General features: G+C 36.2%; 1 protein-coding gene across 1 annotated transcript; it reads left to right on the top strand.

The window, feature by feature from the left end:
• Window positions 1-12,427: 12,427 nt before the first annotated feature.
• On the top strand, window positions 12,428-16,146 carry LOC149008091 (WEB family protein At2g38370-like). The gene is made up of 2 exons (XM_089166911.1): window positions 12,428-12,907; window positions 13,454-16,146. Exons 1-2 carry the CDS (start codon window positions 12,683-12,685, stop codon window positions 14,975-14,977), a joined length of 1,749 nt encoding a protein of 582 aa, XP_089023037.1. The 5' UTR covers window positions 12,428-12,682; the 3' UTR covers window positions 14,978-16,146.
• The last annotated feature ends 951 nt before the right edge of the window (window positions 16,147-17,097 follow it).

Below are 17,097 nucleotides of genomic sequence, written 5' to 3'. Positions count from 1 at the left end.
TCCAGAAGGAGTCTTATCAAATACCCACAAAAAGGATTATGCTTTCAAAAATACTCAAAATTGTTTCTAATGTTTCTCAAAACATAAAGATTTTGATAAATTATCAAACAGATACTAAGATTCACCATCAATAAAGAGGTACCCAATTTTGCTTCTGCTTTTAGATATTATTTTCAAGACATGAACAAATCAAGCACATCAACATAAATATTTCTTAAGAAGGACATATGATACATAGTATTCATTTACGATTTTACAAGCCTCAAAATTAACACTAGTGGGGACAAAAGAAAATACAAGATTTTGTTTTTAATGACCCAAGAACAAAGGAAGAATAAAGCAATTAAAATGGCATCAGCTTGGAGTTGCCATGAATCATATTAGTTTTGCCATCATTTGGAGTTCCCAATAAATTAAATTGACTAAACCCAGTGTGTTTGATGACCAGAGAAGTGAGAGTACAAGTGAATTGAAGGCTTTCCACAAGCAACCCCATGCCAATTACTTTTCATCTGTCCCCAGACATTAAAACAAATTAATGGTTATTATGTGATTGGAAAGTTGGGTAAGTTTTGTTTTCAAAGAGAATCTTGATCAGAATTCTGTATGCAAGGTTGTGCATGAAACCTTCTCTACACTAAATTCACTGTGTTAATCGTAACTCAAAAAATAAACAATCTGTTATTACAAAATCATGGAGTTTAGTTATTGTTGTTCCTACATCTGTACGTCTTCTCATGAGTTGGTTCAAAGATAACTTAAGTCTACAAACCAGTTATCTGTAGAAAATAAAAATTGTGAGAGTGAGTCGCCTCTATGAATGGGATGCAACTTCAGATGATTTAGTCAAATTCCGGATAGCATGTATAATTCCTCTTTGTGAGGAGTTAATGCCCAAAGAATTCTAGATTTCTTGGGTAGTTGTAGGAGAGTTAATGTAAGAATGATCTTGGCTTACCTTCATCCATCTTGATTTTTTGCCCTTATAGGCAGATTTCTTGTTCTCCCTCTTAAGAAGACTAACCTTGATCACTAGATTGTCATATGTGAAATAGAGGGTCTGAATGGATTGTGACACCAAGCTTAGTGGAGAAGCCAAGGCCCAAATCTTCCTAAAGAAGCCAAGGGTTTCTTTGATTTGACTTGCCCACCCTTAAACTTTAAACAGATCATCAGGAAACAGTCCCAAGAAGATTATGATGAATTAGTACCCCCATGATGAGCATTAAGTACTTTGAGGTATATGAGCACGGTATTAAATGTTGAATTAATGTTCAGATGTGCTTGTAACCAAACACAGGCTGTCTTCCATCTTCCCGCTACTTTTGCCGGGAAGTAATATTCATGGCGATATTTTTTAAACGTCCATACTGTCATGTCCTCATTTCCATGTGGGAGCATCATGAGGGTGGCCTCAAGGAAGAGTCACTTCCTGGGAAGCATACACCAACTGGTTTCTTCCAAGTTCCTCAAACTAAGTCAAGACGAGATGTATCAAGCCAAACGGTTCATTCCGGTTTGGTGGTCTGCATAAGAGTTATATAGCATGCCAAGTGTCTGTTAAAAAAAAAAACCATTAAAGTCATCAACCAATACCATTTATTAGAGGATCCAACTCTGTACTTGAATTCGACTTGACCATGTGAGTCCCCCTTCCCCTCTCGCTTTCATGCACGGCCGTGGCTGTTATGCATCTTATCATATGGCACGAGTCATGCTTTTAATTATAACAATTAAATTGCCCATACGGCAAAAGAATCAGGCAATTAAAATATTTCATGGAAAAAATTTATACATAGATGGATGAAAAGAAGGAATTGGATCGTTATAAACAAAATGATCTTAACCATAAAAAGTGAATTCGGATCAGCGACTCTGTTCGGGGAGCACTTTATGCTCCCCGACGGCTTACCACCACAAAAAAAGGGGGCCCAGGGGTGGTGATGGGAGTTTTTTTTATTTTTTATTTTTCAATGTGGGGCCCACCATTTTTGTGGTGGAAAAACCTTCGGGGAGCACCTCTGTGCTCCTCGTCGTGGGTAATGATCCAGATTCATAAAAAGTCTGTATAACGTTATCCCAATATGAAATATGACTTGGGTGATATAGAATCCAGTGAAAAGTCTTTTTTTTTGGGTAATAAACTTCATTCAATCAAGAGAAAAATGAGTTACAGTCGAGAAGTCCAACTCAATCATAGAGAGGATCCAAGAAGAGGAAATAGGCCAGACTATCTCGCTCACCAAAGATAGTGCCTTCCGAGATAGAGTGTATGCACACGAGTTGCTTTCCCTATTAAGCTCTAAACAATCTATCAGTACAATTAACTCTAGCAACCAGATTTAAATGTTCTTCCCAACCCCAACCATATTAGTATATTACCAAGGCTTCACCCCTAAGAGCTGAACCAAGGACACAAGGTGAAGAGATTGCAAAAAACTATACAGTCTCTAGATACGCATTTTATACCTAATGCCCCTAGGTTACTTTAAGGTCCCAAACTTCGATTGGGATCAAACTTGACAGGTTACTCGAAACGAGTTCAAAAACAAGACTCACTGTGTTGCAATAATTGATATTGTTTTTTCGTGTTTCGAGGTGTTTTGATGGGTTTCTAGGCCTTTTTGTGTTTTTAGTGGTATTCTAGTAATTTTGTTATTTTTGTTTTAACTCTATTTTAATGTTTTTTTTTTTTATGAATAAATAATTAAATTATTAAAAGCAAACAAGAGCACATATGTAGAGGGGAAAGAAGGGGGAAGGGAGAGTCCTAGTCAAGGAGAGGACATAAAAGTTGAGGAGAGACTCCAATAACTAACAATTGGCCTATTTCTTGGAGAGTCAGCAACAGGAGGTGGGGAAGAGAACAAAGTCTTGAAAAAACATCAAAATAGATGGCATTCCAAATCATATCTCGAGATCGGGATTTGGAAGTCCACCTTCTCATGTTACACTCCCACCAAAGATGGTGGATAGTCACGGCAAAGACAAGACCACGGATAATGTTTAATTAGAACCCTTTAAAACTTTATTTTGTGCTTCTTTTAACGGCTGTTGAATATTGTTCTTCTTGTTAAACATTTTGAGAGAGATTCTTTTTTATCAATCAAATCTTCTATTTAATCTCAATTCTTTGTCGTTTGGCATCATTAACTCTCAATTCATATTAGCAACTTAAATTCAAAAAAATAATATATATATATATCGCAATTAAGAACAATACCATCATGTAATGGCACAATCAAGTGGGAGTAGTTGTAGGAATTAAGACAATAAATTTTGTAATTAAGTTAAAAAAAAATCTTCCTTTGACTTCATTTCAAGTTGACTTTTAAAGTTGTTTTCATTTTTTTTTTTTTTAAATCGACCTTTAAAATTTTAATGTTATCTTATTCGATTAAGTCATATCTTATTAATATTTCTTATTGAAATTAGAGAACTCTTGGATATAAAAAGTGAAATCTACCGGAAATGGAAGGATCTCAAGCGTTATTTAAGTCAAATCTTGGAACGTGCTTTGATGCGGAATCATCGGCAGTTAGTACTATTCACGTGTGATATGCTTTGAGGCACGTGCCATTCCCGCCCCATTTTTGACTTCATTTTGGGCCATTGGCTTTTCAAAACTTATAAATTCTCATAAATAACAAATGGGGACATTTTTGGAATATTAATTAACCAGGCAGTGGACCAGTGGTCCATAGAAATTAAAAGATGAAGCTTGGGCCTGGAGCTCTGGGCTTTTGAACTTTTATGTTCAGAGAGGTTGTGGGCCTGGGGTTCTGGGCTCTGGAGCTGAAATGCAGTGGCTTGTGGGCCGGGGTCTTTGGGCTCATGTATCTATGTGGGGCAGTGTGAAGCACCTACACTGGCAGGCCCACCAAATTCAATTCAATAGGAAGTGGTCACCACTGGGTTTCCTTAATTCCTTTCCCCTTTGTTATTATTTTCCCATTTCAGTGATTTAAGCACTTTTTTCACCAGAACTTTTGGGCCATTTACCACAATGCCATGGGGGGGAGGGGGAGGAGTGTGGAAGAAGTGTTTGGGCGCAGGGATGGGCGGCACCGGTGGTGGAGTTGGTAGGGCAAGGTAGAACTATAGGTTAAAGTGGGGACTAATATCCAATCCATTTCTGATCCATTTTATTGTGGATGTGTGACATGTGTCCTAATATCATATCAAAAGATTAACATCCATTTATAAGTCACATCAACCTTTTTTAAAATTTAATTACAACCCTTTGATATGATTAGCAAATGAATCTCAACCTTTTGATGTAGTGTATAACACATCACACATCTACAAGGACATTAATTGTCCATTTCCTTGTCAAAAATGGATTGGATAAACTTCCGGAGAAGTGGCGTAGTGCATTTTTGGAAAAGGAAAAGAAGATTGTGAAGGGATCTTAATTACTTGACCATCTCTATTAGGATAAGCAAATGGACATATTAATCTCAAAAGGTTAGTTAGTAGAAGGTCAACATCTCATCATGAGCGGAGCTAGGATTGAACATTTGGGGGGGGGGCGAAAAATGAGTATGGATCACCTCCCTGTCAGGCGAGCACTAATGTGTTTTCACCACACATGTTGTGTGAGCCATGTGGAACACACTATGAGTCTCACCTCTGAATTATTTTATCATATTCAAACGTAAGGTTCACATTAAAAATATAAGTAAATTAATAAGAATATTATAACATAAATAATACAATTATAGATGAAACTATTTAAAATATATTGAAATAAAGCATAAGGGTTAAAATTGTACGTTTATTACCATTTAAGACTTTGAAAAAACATGAAATAAAGAAGGTTGGAAAATTTTGTGGGAGAAATTATAAGAAAAAAATTAGCTTTGAAGTCTATTCACTAAATATGGAGAAAACAATCAACTTTTATAAATTAAGTAGAAAAAAAAATCAATGTTTATGATTAGATTGATAAAATCAATTACTGAAATTCTAATCACCCAACTAATAGAACTTAAGATTTAAATTTTAATTAAGAGGAATCAAAAATTTAAGAGAAAGTTTAGGGATACTTGGGAGGGGCCGACCAAGGCCATGGCCACTTGGCCTCTTAGTAGCTCCACCCCTACGCCTCATAGAATGGGATTTTTTTGTTTAGATAGTGTGTCTGACATAGTGGTGCATGTGGTATTCACCGTTGGATAAGTGCCACATGGATTTCATTAAAACCCAACAGTTCAAAACACTAAGTGCACATATAATTAATTTTAGTAAAAAATCGGTTATTTAAAACTAACTTAACCATATTTTGAGTGAGATTTGATAAATTCTACATGATGTGCATCCAACAATGGGCACTATAGGCACCACCACATTAGACGCACTACCCAAGCGAGATCCTATAGTATGAGATCAAGAGTTTGAGTCTCATTGATTACCAAAAAAAAAAAAGAGTTTGATTCTCCTTGGGTCTAGCGGCAAGTATCACCATCAGCTACACCGATACATAAGAAAAAGGAAAATTTTCAACCCACCCCAAAGTTACCCCCTAAAGTTAATGCCACTCCTTAAATTACCTAATGTATCAATCAGATATCCTATACAAAAAAATATATAAATGACACACCTGGCCTTCAAGAAAAATAGTTAAGTGTTGATATATGTTGAAGCAGGGTTATATACAAGGAACTTAATTTTGAAGTCTATTCGCCCCACGAAACCAGGGGGCAAAACAAGATTAGTTTAATATCGCCAGAAAATCATCGATTTTCCGTCAATTCAGCGAAAAGTGCCGAAATATCGCCAGAAAATCGACGATTTCCCCTGATTTTCCGGCGAATCACAAGAAAATGGCCGTTGAAAGAGAAGAAGAAAGAAAGAAAGGGAAAGAAATATGGTAGTCGCCGCCGATCACCGAAATCTGGTGAAATCCATGCTGGGTTCTGTTTCTTGTTATTGTCTTAGTTGCAAGTAGAACTTCATTGGAGCTCGTCCCAAACCACCAAACTTCATCCCTGCAACAAAATGAAGAAAATGCTAACATCTCAAAATGCATTTTGCCTTTTTCTTCTGATCCATCACAAGCAAGGTGTCATCTCTCAAGTCTGAACTCTGAAGTTCAAATAAGTTTTTATGTTTTTGGTTTTTACATTGTGCAACATACGTGGTTTATGGAGAACCACGGAGATTCTAAAAGTGAAAAGAAAAAAAATATTAAACTAAACATGAGCATTGATTGAGACGTTTTGCAGGATATTTCATTTTATTTTATTAATTTTTAGATTTTACTTTGCAGGTGTGTAATAATGAAGTGTAACGTGTGACTTATGTGATGTGACTTTTCATTCATTGAGTAAGAGTATATTTTAAAATTTTCAAAGAGGAAATTGGGATTGCGTGTCATAAAAGTAATAGGGTTTTTTATTTGGAATCAACACTAACAAGAAATAAGTATAAATGAGATTCGGCGAGATGGCCTTCAAGAAATAATAGTTAAGTGTTGATATATATTGAAACTTGGTTATATATTCCGTATGGAATAATCTCTTCCTTCTTCCCACCCTAAGAGTAGCACAAAAAAGGGATTAGCATTATTGACCCTATGATAGGCCACTAAAACCTTCCTTATTGGGGCTCCACGCATTGGAAAAAGGTTGACGCGACGAGAAGGCAGCCACTAATTACAAAGCTCCTATAAGGTATTGAGAGAGCTATCACAGTCCGGTATGAAGCAATTGCCCCTATTTGTAAAGTACCCATCTTCCTTATTTATTTTTAAATAAGCTATCACAGTCAAGTGCAAAGCAATTGCCCTTATTTGTAAAGTGCCCTATTTGTAAAGTACCCATCTTCCTTATTTATTTTTAAATAAGCTATCACAGGCAGGTGCGAAGCAATTGCCCTTATTTGTGAAGTGCCCCTATTTGTAAAGTATCCTCTTCCTTATTTATTTTTAAATAAGCTATCACAGTCAGGTGTGAAGCAATTGCCCCTATTTGTAAAGTGCCCCTATTTGTACCCATCTTCCTTATTTATTTCATTTTTATCTTATGATTTTTGTTGCCGAGATCTTTAGTCCTACATTAGATAATAAGGAGTAGTGGATGTGTTTGTAGCACAATGACTAACAACCTCTATTTAGAGGCATAAAGTCCAAGGAGATTAGTGGTCAAGCCTCCATTCCCACCATATCATTCCCTTCCCCTCTCCCATCCTCCTTGGGCTAGTGGGTTCTCAATCTTATGATTGGTATCAATATCAATAGTGGCAAAAAGAAATAGATAATAAAGAGCTGATTATTTGGTCTATATTTAGAAACACACATGTTACTTACCTTTGTGATAAGGACCAACCCACATGGTAATGGTGTGAACCTAAGTTGAACCCTAGTTTGATTGAACTATGGTTACCACATATTAATTAATATTATATCTTCATATGACTTGGGACTTGGGTTTTAGGGTTTGATCCAAAAAGCCCATTTTTCATGGGCTTTAATTTGGAAGGCCCACTATTGGGCAAATATAGGGAGATGTTATTAAAGAGATAAATTCATAACAACATGGGAAAAAAATTTAAAAATTAAGAAAGAAGAGAAGATGAAACCATAGCAGACCGGATATGATTCAGCATAGTCACCAAAGTCCTCGGTTTGTTTCATCACCAACGTGCCTTTGGAATGCCCATCTCCTTAGGGGGTCTGTAATAGAATCACCACAGCAGCACGCCACTTCACATGGGTGCATGATGTCGTTCATCGCAAATCACTGACAACATGCATCTCTTTTATTTATAACAGCAATACATCCACCATAGAATCAGTAACCTTTTATGCATGAGGAAAGGTTATTGATTTAGAAGAGAAGGTGTTTAGCAAAGTTTTTGCCAGAACCAAACAGCAAGAGGAGGGTTGGCTCTCTTACCAAAAGATATGACTCAGTCATTCAAAGAGAGGATGCCCAAAAAGTCAAACCTACCCAAGATAAGCCAGAAATATGGTATAGTCAAATACAAAATTGGAAGTAGATAGATTCACAAAAATAATATAGTTAATATATAGATCTAGGGGATGAGAAAAATTGAAAAAGATCATACAATGCAGCAAAAATCTGTTCATAAGATCTAGATGTCTAAAAAATGAATAAACAAGGTATATCATGGCTCAACGGCAAATGCACATCGATTACAGGAATTAATTGAAAAATTCAAATGAGATTAAAAGAGACTAACAGTTTCTGGTCGTCACCAATTTTAAGCTTTTTCTGGCAACAAGTAGTTGAATTTGTGATATTGAACTGCGATGGGAGGTAGAGAAAAACAAAATAGTCAAAATAAAAAGACATGTATAATATTGCTATGTCAAAATATAGATAAGACCGTGAATAAGACGTTGTCACAAAGATGTAATTCAGCTGCCTAAAAAGGTTAAAACAACCTCAACTGAAGGCACTCCTCCACATACCTCCCTACACCGGCACCATAAATTGCATGCATAGGTTTAAGTTGTTATAAATTTCAATTAGCCTCTTAGTTGTTCAATTTTAATCAATCTCTAGATTTTTAACTACAATAGGAATCAAGAGTTACTGTTCTCGTGCACACCAATCTTAAAGCAATTATGAGTCCCTTTCCCTTTCTCAATAATTGGAGTCCTAGTTTAAGTCCTAGTTAGTGTCTGAAATATTATTTCCTGTTCTTCTATCAAAAGGCTATAAATATGTAAAAGCCCCAAAGTAGCTCTCCAGAATTTAATGAATAAGTGAACTTATTTGAGTTTTGTTCAGCCCTTTAAGAGCTATCAAGTTTCCATCTCCTCTTTAAAATTCTCCAAGTTCCTCTAAGCTGTCTAGTTCAATTAAGTCTGTTGAAGAAGCATCAATTCTGCTGAAATTGTGTAAATTCACAGATTAATTTAAGCAAACATTTCATTGTTCTTCAATTGATGTGAGTTATTCTCCAATTCTTACTTCCATCTTCTAGAAGATCATATGCAAAGTGTTGTTCAAGAAGATTTTTGTCCAGTCATATCTAGCCTGATCTTCACCAAATTTGATCCATGTTGGTCCACTCAACAACTCCATCCTCAATCCAAGTGTCATCCCCATCAAACCATTCTAATGCTAGTTACTTACAAAAGATTCATATCTGAAAACCCAAAACACTAACCCTAGTTTACTAACTTAAATTCAGCATCAAACTGCTTCATGAAAACCCAAACCTTCTCTTGTAGCTTTCCCATCATTAACTTGACTAAATCCAACTATTGAACCCTGGTTTTAACCTATTACTATGATTCAAATCACCAAAACCCATATTCTATCCTACCTGAGTTTCTGTGTTTGCTACTGTACTATCGTCAGTTCTAGAGAGGCTCTTAGTTAAATTTCTTCTATACAACACATAGGCAATATCTTTACGAGAGGTAAAAAAACGCGTCCATAAAGGGGGCCTATTATATAGGGACAATAAAAGAACAAGAAGCATACGACATTTATCAAGGGGGGGGGGGGGGGGGGGGGGGGGGGTCACAATTGAATGGAAAATCAAAAAAGTTGAGTGGAAATTACTAATTAAATGATTCAACAACTAATTTACCCCGTTCTTTTGGGTGAGGACAAGAGCAGGTTAGTATAACAATATTCACACAGGAAAGGGGGGAAATCAGGTATCAGACCATCTCAGCAATTCCAAGCCCAGAAGGGGGTGAAACAAGAAAGCTAATTTGAAAGGAAACATTGGTATGACTGTATCCATTAGAAAGTCAAGTTTTCAATGCATGAAGATCACAGAGGGTAAAGGGGAAAAACAGTTCTCAAACCCTAACTGCATTGAAAGCTTCAAATTCCAAAAGCGACTACTCCCGCCTTTATTTTGGCTTCCGTATACATTATATAGGTACAAACAAAGATCAATTTAGCAAATAAATAAAAGTTGGATTACAAATTAGTCTCAACCCAAATCTCCCTAGATCAAAAACGAAATTACAACATTCAAACCTAGATAGATAGCCAAATCACGAGTAAATGAGCATATAAACCTAATTCCAAAAGAAAAAAAGGGGTTGTTTCGAAAAAGGCGTCGGATCGATTTAAGCCATAATAGGAAATTGGGTAAAGGTAAAAACGAATGAACTTTGAGCTAGGTATATAAAAAAGCAAATAAATTTGTATTACTTTCTGACTTCCTTTTTCAACCATAAGAAAAGCAACAGTTTGGTTTGAACCAATTTATATTAGCATCATGAACTCATAATGGTACTTAAGACTGAGTTTGTTTGTTGGAATAAAAGTGGGGTGGGAAAATCTTGACAAAAAGTGAGATCTTACTCCTTTAAATCCCAAAAAGAAACAGGGGCAATAGGGTGGATAGACTGGGACTAACACTTTTCCTTGAATCAAGGAAACTTGATTCCACAAGCTCTTTAGTCGTCTATATCTTTCCCACCCCATGCTATTTTAAAACCCCACATATTTGGTATATCTTTTAACAAGCTGATATCGATCGATGTGGGACTTGCACCCCAATCACTTATTGACAACCTATCCATCTCCCTGGACCCAACGGTGACTTGGGACTCAATGTTTTTTTCTTAGAAACTCTATCTTATTCTCCAACAAGTCTTAGTTCATATTATCAGAGTAAAAGAAACTGGAACACAAACCCTAATCACGATCAAACCAACAATAGAGAAACGTAGCACAAGAGTGATCATCCATTGCAATAGAGCGATCAACCACAAGCTCTTGAAAAAGATAATCTCTTTAAAGCGAGCCACGTACAGAGAAGGAAAGACCCACCCGCGGTCTTAAAGTGCATCTTCTAACATACAACTCCATCGTGCCTTTGAGATCAACCTTGGAAACTCTATCTTATTCTCCAACAAGTCTCAGCTCATATGGGTTTGATAAAACCGGACATGAACCCTAATCACGATCAAACCAACAAATTTCATTAGGAGAAGAATGTTTGATGTTGGGGGATAAAGCGATCAAGAAACTCCTGAGTCAATGGAGGAGTAAAGTAGGATAGAGAGAAGGAAAACCTTAAAGTGCATCTTCTAACAACAGCTCCATCTCCTTCGTTTCGAGCCTTGGTATGGAACCTACCAACTTCTAATCTGGGTTTGATAATACAAGATGCCGCCTTTGAAAAGAAAAAGGAGAGGAATGTTTGATGTTGGAGAAAAAGAGGTGTGATCCTAAAGGGGGAGAGAAGAGGACGGAAGTTGCAGTTTCATGTTTCCTTGATTTTCACTTTATTTCATCCATGGATTCCTCGTTTAACCTTCTTCCCTTTTTTGTTCATCTTCTTCTATCTTGATTTCCACCTTCTTCTCTTCATTTTAATTAGTGATATGCGTTTATGGTAGTTTGTACATAAGGATTGCATTTATGGTAGTTTGTATATTCGCAAAGCTTACGTTCCTTCCTCCGATTATTACTTTGTAGAGATAAATTGGGAAGTGAACGGTTACATTGGGAATATGAAAAAAATTAGTCATTATTTGTTAATAATTATTATGATTGCACTTATTAATAAAATTACAAATTTGGATATTATTTATTAGTGATTTAACTGTATAATCGATTGAATAAATAAGGGTATTTAAGGAAATTTGGATATTATTTATTAGCGGTGTATATATCTTTTATTTTTATTTTTTCTCTCCTTTCACATTCTTTCCTTAGGAAACAGCCACGTAGGGTAATGTTGAAAATAAATAAATAAATAATTAATGGTGACTAATGGTGTTAGTGATGGACGTATAATTGATATATTGAATTAGGGATGGCATTAATTTTAGGGGTAATTCAGGACGGCTTTGAAAATTTTCCTTGAAAAAAATTAGTAGTTTTCATTAGAATCATAGGTGTCCACTTTCAGTGAGCTGGTGAAGCAACTGTGTGAGAAGTTTTTGGGCCTTTCTGGGCCAATATATGCCCACACGAAACCCTTACATAAAATAGTAAGACAGACCCAAAAAGATTAGGCTCCATTTGGTTAAGTCCAGCTTTGGGCTAATGGGCCCACTACATGGCCGGCCCAAGATTTCATCCACATAAGACTGCAACGGTCGATTACCACTCACCAACCTCATCATGTCAAATTGACGCGTGAGTGGAAAAGTATCGCAAAAGTAAAAGAGAGAAGCGTTAGGCCAAACGTCACAAAAAAAAACACTGAAAAAGTCACAAACGGCTAATCCGCAATTATCGGCCCTCTTTTTTATTTTTTTTGGCCAAAAAAAGATTAGCGGATAATATGCTTAAGCCACCGCTGCATCAGCGCGCAACGTGGACGCCTAAAAATTCGACACATGGCAGGAGAAATCAGTGGGATCCAGTAGAATTTTTTTCCGAAAGGGTTTCCCTCCCAATTGAATGGGTATTTTGGTAATAACACGTTATTATCTAACAAAAATCCGTTTTTCTCTTTTCTCTTTCTTATTGACCACCGGTTCAGCGAGTGTCGTTTCAGTCAGTTTCAGGCTTCCCTCTTGTACTGCTTTGAAAATTGAAACACCTTCGCGTTTTTAGTGCTTTTTGCTTTGTTTTCCTTCCCAGTTTGAGAAGAACCATCATCATCGTCGCTATAATCGCCGTGAATTTTAGATTTGGCATTTCTTTGTCTTGAAAAGCTTAAACCCTAGTGACCATTAACTCCCATTCTCAGTCATTTTGAAATTTTTTCTTAATATTTCTGTGTAATGGCTGAAACCCTAGATTCTAGCCCTAAAACTGCTTCGGATAAGGTTGAAACCCTAGACGCCAACTCCAATGTCGATTCAGTAGCACCGGAGAATGCGGGGGAGAAGAGCATTTCAAGAGTGGAGATTGACACTTCACAGCCGTTTGAATCGGTGAAGGAAGCTGTTAATCTTTTCGGTGGCAGTGGTGTTTGGAGACCTCATCATAGACTCATGGAAGCCGAGGTGGGTTTTGCTTTTAACCAATCAAGATTGACTGTGATTATTATCTGTAATCTCTTTATTTTGTTTTAACCATGGACTCACTCATAAATCTCCATAGTTTCCCTTCTTTACTGTTTCTGTGCTAGTTTAATGTTTGGAAATAGCAACTCTGTTCTCATTGTATGCTTATTTTTCCTACTTTTCTCTTGGATTTTGTTGTTTCAGCTTTTGGCAAGTCGAGATCTAGTCATTTACATATTAATTGATTTCAAAATTTTCAAAATTTCGAAACATTCATCTTATTGTGGCTTGCTATCCATTTCATGGATCCTTTTTGTGGGTTCTTGTTTTTCGCTCCTAATCTGTTTTCTGAATTCAAAATCATGTATCCTGAGAATTTTTATGCATTTCCTCGTTGGGGCTTCTCTAAATTGTGCGAGTTTCTTGAACCGAGTTTTACATCTAGTGTTGGTGGGTTGCAAATGCAAGAAGGGTACATAGATATTTAGTCGTTACTATTATATCTGTTCATGTTTTCTGATAAGATCTTTCTTTCGTAAGCATCAGGGTCTTGAAGAGATTGACATAGCAAAAGTGGAGGAACAGACTGAACACTTGGGGAAAGACTTGATTGTGAAAGAGCGGGAAACACTTGATGTCTTAAAAGAACTTGAGGCAACAAAGAGGGTTGTAGAAGATTTGAAATTGCAACTTCAGAAAGAATCATCTGAAAGGAAGACACAGAGTGAGCAAATAGATTTGGACGAAATGAAGACATGTCCTCCTGTTGAAGAAAAGGAAAAGCAAATTCAAGCAAGTACATTTGTGAGCAATAAGAACTCAGTTGTTGGTTTGAGCCCTTGCCCCAGTTCATCTCCAGATCTGATATTAATGGAACTGCAGCAGGCAAAGATGAATCTTAATAGAACAACAAATGATATAGCTGAGATACGAGGGTCTGTTGAATCATTAAACAAAAAACTGGAGAAGGAGAGACTCTCATTAGAGAAGACCCGTGAGAGGCTAACTTCTAATTCTTTTAGGATTTCATCTTTAGAGGAGGAGCTAAACCAAACCAAACTGAAACTACGACTTGCCACAAATGCTGAAATTAAAGTTCTTTCTGATGATCCTACAGAGATTTCAATGGAGCTTAAAAAATTAAGCTTGGAGGCTGAACAGTTTAAGAAAATGGCTGAAGCTGCAAAATCTGAAGTAATGAGGGCAATGTCGGAAATTGAGCAGACTAAAATAAGCATTAAGACTGCTGAGATCAGATGGATTGCAGCCAAAAAGATGGAAGAAGCAGCTAGAGCAGGTGAAGCTGTTGCCCTGGCAGAGATAAAAGCTCTATCAAAAAGTGAGAGCCCATCTGGGGTTTCCCTTCAGAAGTCTGACCTAATAACTCTTTCATTTGAAGAATACTCATCCCTAGCCCAGAAAATGCGAGAAGCTGAAGAACATTCAAGGAGGAAGGTTGTAGATGCTATGAATCAAGTTGATGAAGCTAATGTCTCTAAGATGGAAATATTGAAGAAGGTTGAAGAAGCAACAGAAGAAGTTAGAATGAGTAAAAGAGCCCTGGAAAAGGCTTTAAACAGAGTAGAGGCTGCAAATAAAGGGAAGCTTGCTGTTGAAGATGCTCTTCGGAAAATGAGATCAGAGCATGGTCAAAAGAGGCGATCCGTGCATAACACTACCAAATTCAAGAATTCTTGCTCAGCTGTATATCGGAAAGATTCTCGGCTGCTTGATGTCAATGGGCTGGACCTGGCTAGTGATGGATCAAAGCCTGTCTTAAGGCCTACTCTCTCAATAGGGCAAATACTGAGTAGAAAGTTGTTTGACCGAGAAGAACTTGGGATGGGGCAGGCAGAAGTCATCACGGAGAAAACGAAAGTGTCACTGGGTCAGATGCTTGGTAAAACTAATGGGGTTATTTCTCCTTCACTAAAGATTGAAAAGGATAGATCTGGTCAGAAGCAATTCTCAGCAAAGCGGAAGAAGTCTAATTTTGCACGGTTCTCCCTCCTCCTGACAAAGAAAAGTAAGAAGAAGAAGCAGAGAAACTCCTACCCTGAAGCAATGTGAGGGTGAATATATTTTCTTATGTTGCTAACTCTTCTTTTTTTCATTTCTTTTTTATTTCTTTTCCTGTTCTGAATTGTGTTTTGCTTGTTTTTACTTGTTTGTATTTTACATCTTATTTGTCATGGTTCTAGTTTGTGAGGATGCTTATCATATGGTTAATTCTCTGAGGCTTAAACAAAATTCTGATGTATAAATATATAATTCTCAAGATTGTTTTCAAGAACACCTGATCTTGTCCACTCTGAGCAGACTGCATGGGAGTGGTCTTGGGTTGAATGAATGGACTGTTCCTTTAAGGTAAACACTTTTCTTCTTATTATCTTGTTTTTATTATGTATTTTGGAAATTCATTGGACAATGGATTTCAATATTTTGGTTATTACTTGTACAAAATATAATTGTTTTGTATGCTACTTAACATAATATATTATGAGCTCTGAAATGCAGCATATACTTTGTTCCCAGCTGCAGGATGCAAATTTACCCCCTTGCCCTCCACTTAAGAATGATAAAATTCACCATGTAGATACTTCTAGGGATCCTTCTTCCATATATTGTATGACCCTACTACAACTTCTATTAGAATATGAGCATATCTGAACAAGGAGTTCTTCATCCTCTGCCTCTACCCAACTACTACTTCTTGTGATTCTTTTACGAATACATGTTATGGAAGTACAAAGAAATCCTAGCTTTTTGGATAGCAACAGAACCTTGTGCATAATCTTATAGATGTCTGGGCTATTGTATATCCAGCACAATTGGAAAAGATAAGAAATCACTGTCTTAGTTGCTACACATCTATGATTTGCAGATTGGATGATTGAAATGGGATTCTTGGAGTCTTGCATGTCAAAAGTTGAAATGGGTTTCTACCAAAACAAAAAAAGTTGAAATGGGTTTGACATTTTCACTTGAGCAACCACACACGCATTGTCACTATCATCATCTTCCCATTTATCATTAAACTTTCCTCTGTTGCTTTTTTAAAAAACGAATCCAATATATGTCTTGCTTTATAATAATGCTTTGAAAAAATTTTAGGGACGCCCAGAGATAATTGGTGAAATGCGTGAACACCCTGAAATTATGCCAAATTATTAATAACTCCCCCTCTCATGCATAGTGTCTCTTAAATTTACTCAATAGTGCACTTTGTTAACAAAATGCTTATATTGCCCTCAATTTTTTGTGAGTTTATAATGTTGTCCCTAGTAAAATGGAATTCTAAATTCTTTCTTCCTCAGTTTGTTATTTTTTGTTGTAAGATATAGAATGATATAGTTAACGGATATATTCATCGTTTCCTCCGGGAGGCCTAGATGTCGGTTCTAAGGCTTTTTAGATATGATTATGGGATGTTGTCCTAGTGGAGTTTGTTTTCTCCCTAGTTTCTCTATTTAATTGAGAGCAGAAACAGTAAGGTTGGGTGTAGTGGGTGCAACTAATGTTGCGGGCCAAGAATGTTTGGTTCCTTGTTTAACTTAGATTAATTGTATACATATTTTTTGCCTTAATATAAATGACCTTTTAAAAAACTGTTGTTCTGACATAAAAAGAAAAACAAGTGAGTGTCAATTTAACATAGTTTTGAAATGTCATTGCTTCGCTTGTCACCAATTTTCCTAAATGTTTTTGTTTGTCCATCTTTTCCTGGTGAACCTACTGTTTTTATGTCAATACAAGCAATTATCTTACCAAAAAAAAAAAAAAAAACAAGCAATTACACCGGCTCGAATATTAAAATCATATGAAAGTATCATCTTTAGAAAGAGGGAAACAGATCTTCAAGGCTCCAAACGACCATTTAATAATGGTTCTTAAAAATAAATTTGATATTTAGCAACTCCTCGGTAGACTTTATTAATAATACTTTTATGGGATAATTACTATTGTCCCCTATATTATAATTTAATTATTAAAATAATTTTACATTTTATGAAAACTAATATTGTCCTCTTCGGTTCTAACAGTGTTAAGAGACTTTCATAGCTGAATGTATAATGTCTATTTTGTCTTTTTAAAATTAAAGTCAAATACAATATTATCCTCAATTAATAAAATTATCATATCAAATACCAATTTTAAAGTTCTATTTTTGTTATTTTGAATTCCAGAAA

The sequence above is a fragment of the Hakea prostrata genome, chromosome 8 (assembly GCF_041222555.1).
Source record: "Hakea prostrata isolate BN-2017 chromosome 8, UWA_Hpros_2, whole genome shotgun sequence".
NCBI classification, from domain to species: domain Eukaryota; kingdom Viridiplantae; phylum Streptophyta; class Magnoliopsida; order Proteales; family Proteaceae; genus Hakea; species Hakea prostrata.
The sequence above is the reverse complement of the archived record's forward strand: the minus strand, read 5'-3'. Positions and strand labels throughout refer to the sequence as shown.